Source organism: Galleria mellonella, unplaced genomic scaffold (genome assembly GCF_026898425.1).
Source record: "Galleria mellonella isolate WM207_F2 unplaced genomic scaffold, CSIRO_AGI_GalMel_v1 utg425, whole genome shotgun sequence".
NCBI classification, from domain to species: Eukaryota; Metazoa; Arthropoda; class Insecta; order Lepidoptera; family Pyralidae; genus Galleria; species Galleria mellonella.
Window position 1 is genome coordinate 313,379 of NW_026442098.1, and position 12,235 is coordinate 325,613.

Consider the following 12,235-nt stretch of genomic DNA (forward strand, 5'->3'; position numbering starts at 1 on the left):
AAAATAAACAAAGTGCGCCATTTTTCGGTGTTGCAAGTATATATCTATTTGCCAAGATTATTTTGTCTTTATTTAGATAAAGAGATTAAAAAAGTTGGCCCGTTTTTTTTTGAAGTCTCTATACAGAGATTTTCCATCTACCTACACATTATTCATCTTAAAGTTAGTAGTATACGTATTACATTATTTAGAAAAAATCTAAATTCAATCTCGATATTATGATCACAGCTTGTTGTTACATCACACATGCAAATACTTTTGACGGTCAACAGCCGGACAGACGCGGTCGTCGAGCCGCGCACCGCTTCTCCATTTACTTTCACTCACTACTTTTTTAACTGCTGCCATCTATTGACTAGTAGTAGAATTAATGAAAATAGTGCCATCTATCGGTGAATAAATATAAGAACATTCAACTACTACTTGTATAGATGGCGCTGAATAGAATATTTTACTTTAAGATAAATCTGAAAAAATTATAAAATTAAAATTGTTTAAGTTTTATAGAACAATTTATTAATTTTAATCATAAACAATGACAGAGTAAAAAATAAAAAAAAAAATACCTATTACTCAATCATTAAGCACCTACCTGCATATACTTGCAATAGTACTATTGCAACGTGATGACATGCAATATGCAACTCTAACTCTACATACATAGGAACGATTAGATAAAACGCATACTAACACAAGTGCATTACGATTAATATTTTCGTCATTTTCAGCCGGCGCTGCGTAGTACGGTTGTGGAGTCTGCCTCTGTATTTGGAATGGCCGACAGGCATGAGGTATATTGCATAGCCCGGGATTGCTAATTTCGTAGCATCTTTGGGTCAGTGGACCTATGCTCTGCTGCGGTGAACACAGACGCAGAGGTACGCACTCGATCACGTAAAACTGAGGCGGAGAATACCGGAGCTCCTCTCAGTTACCGCTACTGCGCGGCGTCATTTTGACCTTTTTTTTTTTTAAAGAACAGGACCTAGGACTTCATTCACATGCATCAGAACCATCACACTCTTAGTAAAATGTCAACCTAATACAAAATTTTACCACAATATTTTTTTTTAATACCAAACTGAAAATGTTGTTCTTTCAGATCGGTATATTATTTAAACAAATTTTGATAAACTTTTGAGTTATGACAATCATTCTTTATGTTTGTTTTCATCACAATTATAAAATCATCATCGTCTAAACATCATCTGTTGTCAAATTTATACAGTACATGACAATAAATGACTATAAAAATATACCAACTTAAATCAATCAGTCATTTATTTGCATAAACATAGGTAGAGTTATAAATTTGATATTTTATTATGTGTAAAGTGCTATGTTTTACCGTCATTGGCCATACAAATATTATGACTACATGATGCCCCTTAAAATATATTTTTTAATAATAACAAATACAATAAAAATGTTGCAATATTGTACTAAATAACGTATTGCTTTGTCCGCTTGTCTATATTTATCTTTATTATATATTTATTTAACTCTTTATTACACCAAAACATAAAAACAAACAATGACATATAAACAATTCTACTGAAATACAGTACCGTGAAGTACAGATCTATCCATTCGTGTTTCAACCGTGAAGCAGTTGTGTTTGCATGGCTGTGTTTCGGTTTGAAGGGTGGGGTATGGTAGTGAATTTACAGGGTACAGAGGAATAACACCTAAGTCCTCAGGAATGGCAACGCATGGGGGGTATCATGGGCGAAACAGTATACTCTGTTATGTCCATGATACTGCTCATATCTATAGGCGACGGTTACCACTTTCCATCAGGTGGGCCGTCAGCTTGTTTGCCATTCTAAGTTGTATAAAAAAAAATATATACACTGACTAGGATGAAAGTAGGCTATATATTTTTTTAATGTATTATAATGGAATGGTAACACCGCCTGCGCTAACGGTATACACTGGCGGGGCACCAGTGAGGGATGATAGGTGAGGATGAAGTCAAGTCCGTAGGCCCATCGCGACAAACTTGACAATATTTAATCTCGATGGTTTCCAGGGGGAACACCATGGTAATTGATTATATTGGGTATATTGTTAGCATTGGGGATTAACGTCGAATTTCATACATTACAATAAGTATGAAAAAAACTTAAAAAAATATAAAAAAAAAGTGATCTTTATGAAGATAGAAGATAAGTCAGGAAAAGGTAACAATTTAATAAGGGAACAAAGTAACAAACTTTATTCATTGTCAGTTTCAAAAACAGGTATACACACAAATAGAAATACGAGAAGTATTGTGTAATTTTGACATTTAACTTCATGTCAGGATGGCCGAGCGGTCCAAGGCGCTGCGTTCAGGTCGCAGTCCAGTTCTCTGGGCGAGGGTTCGAATCCCTCTTCTGACAATATATTTTTATTACTATTTTTTCATTTAAATAAAATTTATTTTTCATTTTATTCTTAGAATTGAGAGAAAAAACCACATATTAAAAATGTGAGTTTTAAAATAATAAATGAAAGAAAATCGTGATTATTTTACTGAAATTTCTGTTTTAATCACTAGATGAATCGAATTTTGGTTTAAAAAGCACACATATTTATACTACGAATATAAGTCGAATGCATTCTTCTCGGATACACAGCAGTACTTGAATAATTGTCGCCATAATTTCTATTAGAAATCAATGATACAAAACAACTGATACCAACGTTTGCTAACTATTAAAATAGACATTTTTTTTTTTATATTTCCATTTTTTTATTATTTCGACAAAGTACTTTACTATAAAAATAAAAATTATTAATAATGTAAAATTATTTTCTAATTTATATGTACCAATATATAAGACAAATAGATATCTAAATAAAGGATATGGACAATATTGAGCGTTTTGATTGGAAACCGTATGTCATCGTTCATCTGTCATATACATACTTCGCCCGCGTAATTGAAATGACTACAAAACGTATAGGTCTTCATTATATTTCCAAAATATATACTTATTTATTATTATTATGTGATTTAATTAGGCTCTGTTCACTTCTATATAATTGTTTAGTTTTACAGGTTCCAATGGCAAAAATGAAAAAATATAAAAATTTTTTTAGGTTTAGCTTTTTCTATATCTATGCAATCTATGATCTGTGCTTAAAATTGACATTAATGAATGACATTGATGAGATGACATTTTTCAAATACTCCACCAAATTCCAAATACGGAAATACCTATCTGCATTCTAAACCTTTCCTTCTTAATCTAAATTTTAAATTCCGCTTTATAATTTCTATCAATCGTTCAGTTTTAATTTTATTTATAATTTTCCTAATCGTTAACTTGATTTTTCTTTCTGTTATTTCTTTTTACAACTTTTACTTAGGTTAGTGAAATGACGACTATAAAAGTAAGGGACGAACAAGAAATTATAAACAAACTCGCTTCGTACATTGAAAAGATATCAAATGATGCCATAAACAGTAGAGGGAGATTTTACGTCGGCCTATCAGGTTAGTTCCCACCAATACATCTAACTGTTATATTCCATTCTGTTTTATTTGATAATGGAACACAGATTTTTTTATTAAACTTTTCAAAAAGTATCTCATCTTACTTTTTTTTATTTTTTGACTTTTTTATCTATCACTAACTGATTCCCGTGGTTTTGTCCATTTGCATCAGTACGTAAAGTAGCCTCTATTAAGGTATAAACAGTCTGTGTAAAAAATTCATTTAATTCTGTTTAGCTGTTTAAGCATGATTGACTAATAAACATGCAAACATCTCTACAAACAATTTAAATTAATAAAAGAAATATTTGCTAAATTACAATTCTTAAAGCTTTAATATTCATCATTGTGTAAAAAATATATACCTATTAAGTAAATACAACATTTGTTTTAATTTTTTATGCAACTCAGAATGGGAAACAAGCTGTCAGCTCACCTGATGGAAAGTGGTAACAATCACCTATAGACATCGCCAGTACCATGAACAAAAACAGAGTATACTATGTCACCCATGGCATGAATAGGACAGAGGTACCCAAGCAATTCATTTTTGTATAAAATTGTCCACCTTATTTATATTATATAATTGTGCATTGATGTTTAAATAAATAACTAAAATTGTTGAAGTTTTTATCCAATATTGAAAATTCATCCATTGTTTTCATATTAAATTACTTGCCATTCTAAGGTACATAAAAAATATATATGTCAAAAAACTAAAGTGATCCACCGCCTACTAGCCTCAATCTATTGACCCACCTGTGGCAGGCGATGAAAATGATATCAATTGCTTATAAGTTACCACCAGTACATATAATAAAATCATAACTGGTTGCTATCTGTACATGGAATATATATAAAAAAAAAACTATCATTGGGAATGCAAGAGAACCCAAAACAATGATGTTTAGAATATTTGTCTATTTAACTGTATATTTGTGCATGCTAATCTCAGTAATTACTTAACCGATTTCAATGTAATTTTCACTAATGCATTGTGGTTTGCTTCACTTAACATTTAGTGTTTGTTTTATTTCAATCGGTTCATAAATAAAAAAAATATATCAATCTAAAGAATCACATATAAAATGCTATAAAATAACAGATCAGTTGAATTGGCTGGAACTTTTATCATTATATGTATTGAGTGTCTACTCATGAGAAACCAGGTCAGATCGTAATAGAGAATATATATATATATATAATCCTTGGTACATTTCTGTAATATTATTATGGATAATAATAATAATATAAGTTTTTATTAAAGAAGTAACATAATAAACAATTCAATGTAATTTATATTCAATCAGTAACTGTTTTGTCATGCCTCTCTTGTCCAAAGACAAAGGCTTCCTCCAGAGTCTTCCATTCTATTCTGTTTTTGGCTATCCTTGTCCAGATTGCACCTGCTACTGCTTTCATATTTGTAACCCATCCTGTCAATGATCTTCCCTGGCCTTGGTAATATTATTATGGATGGTTTAAACAAAATAATAGTTTTGTGATGACATCATGATGTACATGATGTCACTACTAGTCATCGACCACCATCAACATCCTAAATGATTCAATATTATTTATATTAGAAATTATAGATACCCAGGTATCATCACAAGCAAAGTTAAAATCTAATTAGAATTTTGTTTTAATAATTTAAGACTACTGGTTTTTAATATAATCTATCTATAGTATTGTGAATGTGAAGAAGACTCTATTTTCCGCGCTTAGCCTCTTATTTGGGCCATTGTGCGTATGAGTCGTGACTAGTACAGCCAACCTAGCTCCGCCCAGAAGCGCAGAAGCTTCCTGGGTTCTTCACAGACCTCATGGAGCAACCTCACCATTCCGAGGATTTCTAAATGTTGATGGGCCATAGCCTCACATTCCAGGATTACGTAAGCAGCCGCTTCTTCGGCGTCGAAACAACCTCGACATAGAGGGCTGTCTGTGGCTCCTATTGTGTATAAATGTTTGCTTAATGGACAATAGCCCGTAATTGTCCCTATCATTCTATCTACGAGGTTTGTCCGGAAAGTACGTATAAAAGTTTTTTAAAAATTTTATTTTACAATTATTCAGGTAAATCAATTTTATCCCCTTCAAAGTACTCCCCCTGTGACATAATGCACTTGTGCCAACGCCGTTTCCACTGTGAGAAGGCTCCTTGAAAGTCCTCTGGTTGTAGGTTTCTCAGCTGCCCCGTCGTAGCTTTTTTTATCTCATTTATGTCCCCCAAATGCCGCCCCCGAAGTACCAATTTGGTTTTTGGGAACAAGAAGAAGTCACACGGGGCCAAATCCGGCGAATAGGGGGGTGTTCGGTCACCGTAATGGAATTTTTACTCAAAAACTCACGGACAACAAGAGAGGTGTGGGCAGGGGCATTGTCGTGGTGAAGAATCCAACGCCCCTCTCGCGCCAATTCTGGACGAACTCGTGCCACACGACTGTCTGACCGTTAAACGACGGTCCCCATTAACACAAGTTCGAATTCTTTCCACGTTTTCGTCGGAATGTGAAGTGGAAGGACGTCCTGAACGTGGGTCATCTTGAACGCTTTCTCGGCCCTCTCTGAATCTTTTTAGCCACTTGTGGACGGTTGGTTCCTTCACAGCATCATCCCCATAAACTGTTCTGAGATCGGCAAAAATTTCACGGCCATTCTTGCCGAGTTTCGAGAGAAACTTGATTACGACGCGCTGCTCTTCAACGGAAGCGGGCTCCATGCCGACGGGGTTTCGTTAAGAGGTAACTTCACAGATGGCGTGACAAGCCAGTTCGCACCGCACGGCGGTCAGACCAGAACTGAAGCATTGTTAGGGACATAAGGAAGGGGTCCTGCGCTTACCTGGCCTCCCCACTCCTCTTTCTCGCATTCCAGAACACTTTTATACGAACTTTCCGGACAGACCTCGTATAGTATTATGTATTATAAAGAAAAAAGATTGGATTGTTTATTTGTGAAAGATAAACTCAAAAACTACTTGAGCAGGTTAAAAAAAAATTATCTTCAGAAAGCTATATTACCAGCAGCCAGTAACACATGCCGACCCGCCTATCAAGCCATATCTTATTGTTGTGTAGTCACAACTTAGAAGGGGCCACCCCTTCCTTTCCCGTGGGTATCGTAAAAGGCGACTAAAGAGGGATGGGCAGTAGCGTCTCACTTAAAATATCAGCAAAATCTAACTGCTGTTACCAACCTGCCTGCTAAGCATGGCAACTACTGGTAAAATTCTCCCTAAAGGGTTGCCTATGTTCAGCAGTGGACAGCTGCTGTTATGGTAATGATGATGATTGTTTTGCCTGATTCTAGGAGGCTCCACTGTAAAATATTTGTGCGAGAGTTTACCCAGAGTGGATACTGAGTGGTCGAAATGGGTGCTGGCATTCTGTGACGAGAGAGTAGTGGCGGAAGACAGTGAAGACTCCACGTTTGGTACATACAAGCGGCGGCTGATTCCAAAAACAGGGCTAAAGAACAGTCAGTTTATAGTGTTGAAGCAGGGTGTTACAGGTAATGGCTTTTGAAGCTAATCTTAATATAAGGGGGAGGGGGACTACCAGTCCCATTGCTAACGTTATGGCGTGAATTTACTGGGTACAGAGGAATAACACCTGAGTCCTGAGGGATGGCAACGCATGGGGAGTATCATGGGCGAAACAGTATACTCTGTTATGTCCATGGTATTGCTCATGTCTATAGGTTACCACTTTTCATCAGGTGGGCCGTCAGCTTGTTTGCCATTCTACGTTGTATAAAAAAATAACAATATAAGGTCAGGTTTACCTCCACGTGGTCCCACCAGGAAACCATCATACTGAATTCCAGGTGTTTTAATAAATTATCGTGTAAAAAAGTATATAGTTCACAATAGTGTAATATATATATATATATATATATATATAATCAAATATTTCAGCTCAAGAAGCAGCCGTGGAATATACGCAACAACTGAAAATAGCTTTCAACGGTGATAATTTCAAATTCGATCTCCTACTGCTGGGGATGGGCCCTGATGGCCACACGTGCTCTCTGTTTCCTGGCCATCCACTCCTGGACGAGGTCAATTTACCAGTGGCGGCGATCACAGACTCCCCAAAACCACCACCGGAACGGATCACACTTACGTTCCCTGTTATAAATAACGCTAGAAACTGTATTTTTACTATAAGCGGTGGCGAAAAAGCAGATGTGGTTAAGGTAACGTTCTATTATTCCATTTTAGATACTTCCTGTACTATTACCATTCGTGTGACGGTGTCGCCCTCTATTGTCAAAAGTTTCTAGACTGTTTTGTATATACTATATAGCTATTATTTTATACATACCCCAATACCACCTCATAGAGTACGAAGCCACGTCTCACGCAAGCGAGCCATCGTTCCAGTGACACGGGGGTAGTTGCCCAAAATGGAAATTGGGTAAATTGTTCGCCCTGTAGCCCCCACCTAACCTTCCCCATTGAGAGGGTCAAAAGACGTGAATTGCTATGTATATGTACTAGCTGTATTTCACGGTTTTTTTTCCACGTGATAAAGCACCCTAAACATGGTCCATGGCTCGATCACCGGTACCCCGCCAGCATATACTGTTTGCGCAGGCGGGGTAATATGTTATTTTAGAACACTAATTAAGGTCTATTTCAACCATATTTATGTAAATAAATTATTATTATATACTAGCGGCCCGTCCCGGCGTCGCTCGGGTGGACATTTTTACATTTTAAAAAGTGACCATTAAGGCTGCACACGCGACGGAAGCTTAAAAATAGAGTAACTTCTCCCGTTTTCCCAACATTTTCCTTCACTGCTCTGCTCCTATTGATCGTAGCGTGATGAAAAGTATACTATAACCTGCCCAAGAGTATGAAGAATAATTGTACCAAGTTCCGTTGAAATCCGTCGAGTAGTTTTTGTTTCTATAACGAACATACAGACGACAGACAAAAATTTTACTGATTGCATTTTTGACATCAGTATCGATCACTAATCACCCGCTGATAGTTATTTTGGAAATATATTTCATGTACAGAGTTGACCTCTCTACAGATTTATTACAAGTAATAGATAGATAATAAATATTTTTTATTTACATTCCACAGCGAATATTAAAAGACAAAGAAGACCTCCCCGCTGGAAGAGTGAATCCCATAGCTGGCTCCGCATACTGGATCGTGGACGACGCAGCGGCAGCGAAATTATAATAATTATAAGGGAATGAGCGCACGGGCTGACATGTCTACGTGACTAATGTTGGGATGGTTATTATAGGGTACCCATACACGGAGCGACAGTCGCAAGAATCTGTCGCATGCATATAACCTTCAGTTATTTGAGAACCTCTAAAATATCTGATGCAATTTCAAAGATCTTTTAATCGGTTACGCAGTTATGCTATTGTGATCGGCTTCGACCGTCGTCAAGCGCAGTGTTGTCAATCTCCCCTAGTTAAGGAATTGATAGATACAGCGTCGCTACCGCGCGCAGGAAATGGCGACTTCTGGCATCTCGTTTTTTCCCGTGTAAGCGTTAATCGAAACAAGTCTATTGATTTGTTTATTTGTCTATTAGTTTAAATTTTTGGGCAGATCTAGAAATTTTTAGCCATTAAAAGATATGTGAATTGAAACTATTCGGCAACTATTTGAAATATTTTACTTTATAGTTATATGGTAACACTGATATGATGTTAGCCTCCTGAGTATACCCATCACACTTTGTTAAAGAATCGTTACTACCTCCGTATATAGGGAGTTTGAGAGTGATAAAATGTAGCCGAGATAAGTCACCTCGTGCGCTGGTAACCTATAGTGTTGTACTGTAGGTACATCTATGTTGTCATTGCATTAAAAACAAATCACATTGTCAATAAGTTTATTTCTCATCTAATAACATCGCCACAATGTTTCTTCATTAACTATATGTACAGATTATGACGTCTTGTGCATTACTTGTTTTGTCACTTGTGCGTCGCTCACTTGTCACTTGTGTGTCGATCGCTTGTCACGTGTGTCATCAAGCGTGATTCCACCGTTGTGGACGTGTAGCCCTGCCCCTTTAATAGATTTATGACATCACACTTTCATAGTGTATTGAGGCTGATGTTATATCAAAAACTTTTATAACTTTCATGAGCGAACCATTTCATATTTTAAGGATTTATTAATTTAATAGCGTTCGCACCGCGGGTTTGTCCACGTGGAACTATACACTGTGTAAAAAAATGTTAATCAGGGCGTCATATATTTTGTAAACCTCTTTTGTACGAATAGACTATATTGATCATAAGCGAGTTCATACTCAGTCTTGCATTTGGCTAATTTTTGGGTGCTTGAGAGCATAACCTATTTTGAGGGCTGGACCCGCGCCTGTGTCATAGCCACTAATGTGTCATAGCGTCGACGTTGACACAAGTGCGTCGCTGGGTTCCTTACTTGTATTGCAACATGTCGAGTTGTCACTCCGGTGTCTTTTGGTACTAGCGTGTCATTTGCATCGCCGTCTATATGTGTTAAACGAACCTGATGCTTGTTGATTAACAATACCGTTAAATGGTAGCTTATAATTTTTACAATATGACTTTTTCATTTTGTCCCTTCATTACTATTCATGTTTATAATTAGTTGATTGTTTAAATAATTAAAAATGAATCTTAAAATTTTAATAAACTGTTAATATTTTGTTATATCAAGGAGCTGAAATCAAATTGGCGTATTACTTTGCTCACTTCTATCTCGATTACACCACGACCGGAGTGGCCGATAGAAATGTATGCTAGAAAGTGACAAGTGATCTTCCATCCTGTTTACTCTCAGCGGTGATGTTGAGACTGATACTAGTTCGTTCTAAATCAAAATTAACATTGTGTAACGTCGGTTTGATTTTAAGCTACTTGTTTGTTATAAGGAAGTTTGTTGTTATCATTCCAATGTTGTACCACTGTGTGGTATATTTTTATATGTCATTACATTCCTGTTATATAAAACCATTGAATTGGCATTGTTGTTTTATTTTGTTGTTAAAATATACCACAGTTCCCCCCCCCCCCGCCCCCCGGGGGGGGGAATGTTGGTAGGGGCACGTGGAACTAGCCGATATTTTTTCTAACAATTTATAACTGTTGTACTGTTGTAAAATTGCATTCTTATATTTTTTTTTATTAAATAAAGATGTACAACAGGCGAGCTTAACTCTGTAAGATTTCTCTTCCAGCAACCCCTGAGTGGAGTTTTATTCAATATTTCTTTCTATCTTAGAATAGAAAGTTTATATGAAAATATAGTAATCGAAATAAAATTTGTAATTACTCGAATTTTTACCAAAAGAAGATGTAGGCGACGCACTACGATTTTAGTTTATTTTCTTATTATTTGTACTTTTTTACCTGTATACCAATATAAATGTACCCACTTATTTGATACAGTCCATTATAAATAAAAATTAAAAATACTGAGGGTACGCACTATACTTATAAAATTAGAATTACCTTTTTTCTTGGTTTAGTGCGTGCTCTGTCAGTGCATAGGCAGCATCTAAAAATCGGTTTTTTATTTCGCATCCCTGTCCCATTCATGTTTCTGCCGTGTAGCAGGTGTTTGCGTGGCTGTTTCAGTTTGAAGGGAAGGAAATAGCAATGCAATTAAAGTGTACAGCACCTTAGACCTTAGGAATTGCAACGCATAAGGGATATCATGGATGATACTGTATACTCTTATGTTTATGGTACTTTTTTTTTCAATGAATGATAATGGAATGGTATCGGTATACACCGGCGGGGCACCAGTGAAGGATGAAGCAGGTCAGTTAGCCCTTCGTGACGAATTCAACAATTGTTCACAATGGTTTCCAGGAGGAACCACGTGGAGGTAGACCTAATAGGGCATTTTGCTAGCAATGGGGCTGTCAAACTCCATTGTCAACAATCCTTTCCCTCCCTGTCTATGGTACTGTTCATTAAAAACGCGTCTCTTATATAAAAACCCGTGGAAATGATATTTTCTCGCTTTCATAAACTACTTTTGTGTATCAACAATTTAATTTTTTCATGTGGCAATGGGTTGATCATATAGCTCGAGGAACCGACAGCTGATGATAGAAAGGTTCTATAGTTGTGACCTAGAACGTTCAAACGCAGTGTAGGAGGATGGCGTGATAACATCAAATGCATTGCAGAGAGGCGGTGAATGCAAGTGACTCAAGACCGTTCTTTATGACAGCCTCTATAGACTGCGGAGCCTATATTAAGCAGTGGACGGATAATGGCCGAGATAATGAGGATAATGTGAATAAGCCAACTAGAACAACTTGCAATGTTCCAGACATGAATGATCGTTATAGAACACTTGATCATTTCTAATCATGGCCGTTTGCGCAGGTACTAATATAGCACTAGGGGGAAAGGGATTGTTAATAATGGAGACTGAGAATTTTTTTTTTATACCACTGTGGTGGCAAACAAGCATACGGCCCACCTGATGGTAAGCGGTTACCGTAGCCTATGAACGCCTGCAATACCAGAGGTATTACGCGCGTGTTGCCGACCCTAAACAACAGAATCCCATTGCTAGCAATATACCCAACCAGATCGACCTCCTCGCGGTTCTCCCTGGAAACTATCATGGTTAATTCCTGATGAATTCATCATGATGGGCTAACTAGCCTGTTTTCATTCTCATCTGTCACTTCACTGGTGCTCCGCCAGCATATCCCGTTAGCGCAGGCAGGGTTACCATACCATTTTCACCCATCA

The 12,235-nt window shown here is 36.8% G+C and overlaps 2 protein-coding genes and 1 non-coding gene across 10 annotated transcripts in view; 2 read left to right on the top strand and 1 right to left on the bottom strand.

Moving 5' to 3' along the window:
• Positions 1-12,235, bottom strand: part of LOC113513909 (inaD-like protein) — a 332,239-nt gene that overhangs the window by 273,346 nt on the left and 46,658 nt on the right. The window lies entirely within an intron of this gene.
• On the top strand, positions 2,301-2,384 carry Trnal-cag (transfer RNA leucine (anticodon CAG)). The gene has a single exon. It is a non-coding gene; the product is annotated as a tRNA-Leu (tRNA).
• LOC113509410 (6-phosphogluconolactonase) lies at positions 3,167-10,485 on the top strand. Its single transcript, XM_026892750.3, has 4 exons — positions 3,167-3,484; positions 6,800-7,000; positions 7,407-7,687; positions 8,589-10,485. Exons 1-4 carry the CDS (start codon positions 3,367-3,369, stop codon positions 8,688-8,690), a joined length of 702 nt encoding a protein of 233 aa, XP_026748551.1. The 5' UTR covers positions 3,167-3,366; the 3' UTR covers positions 8,691-10,485.

Excerpts from the sequence above, each read along its gene's own strand:
- LOC113509410 (XM_026892750.3), top strand. The coding sequence starts at position 3,367 with ATGACGACTATAAAAGTAAGGGACGAACAAGAAATTATAAACAAACTC. Across the intron at positions 3,485-6,799 it reads ATTTTACGTCGGCCTATCAG|GAGGCTCCACTGTAAAATAT; the intron begins GTTAGTTCCCAC and ends GCCTGATTCTAG. Across the intron at positions 7,688-8,588 it reads AAAAAGCAGATGTGGTTAAG|CGAATATTAAAAGACAAAGA; the intron begins GTAACGTTCTAT and ends TACATTCCACAG.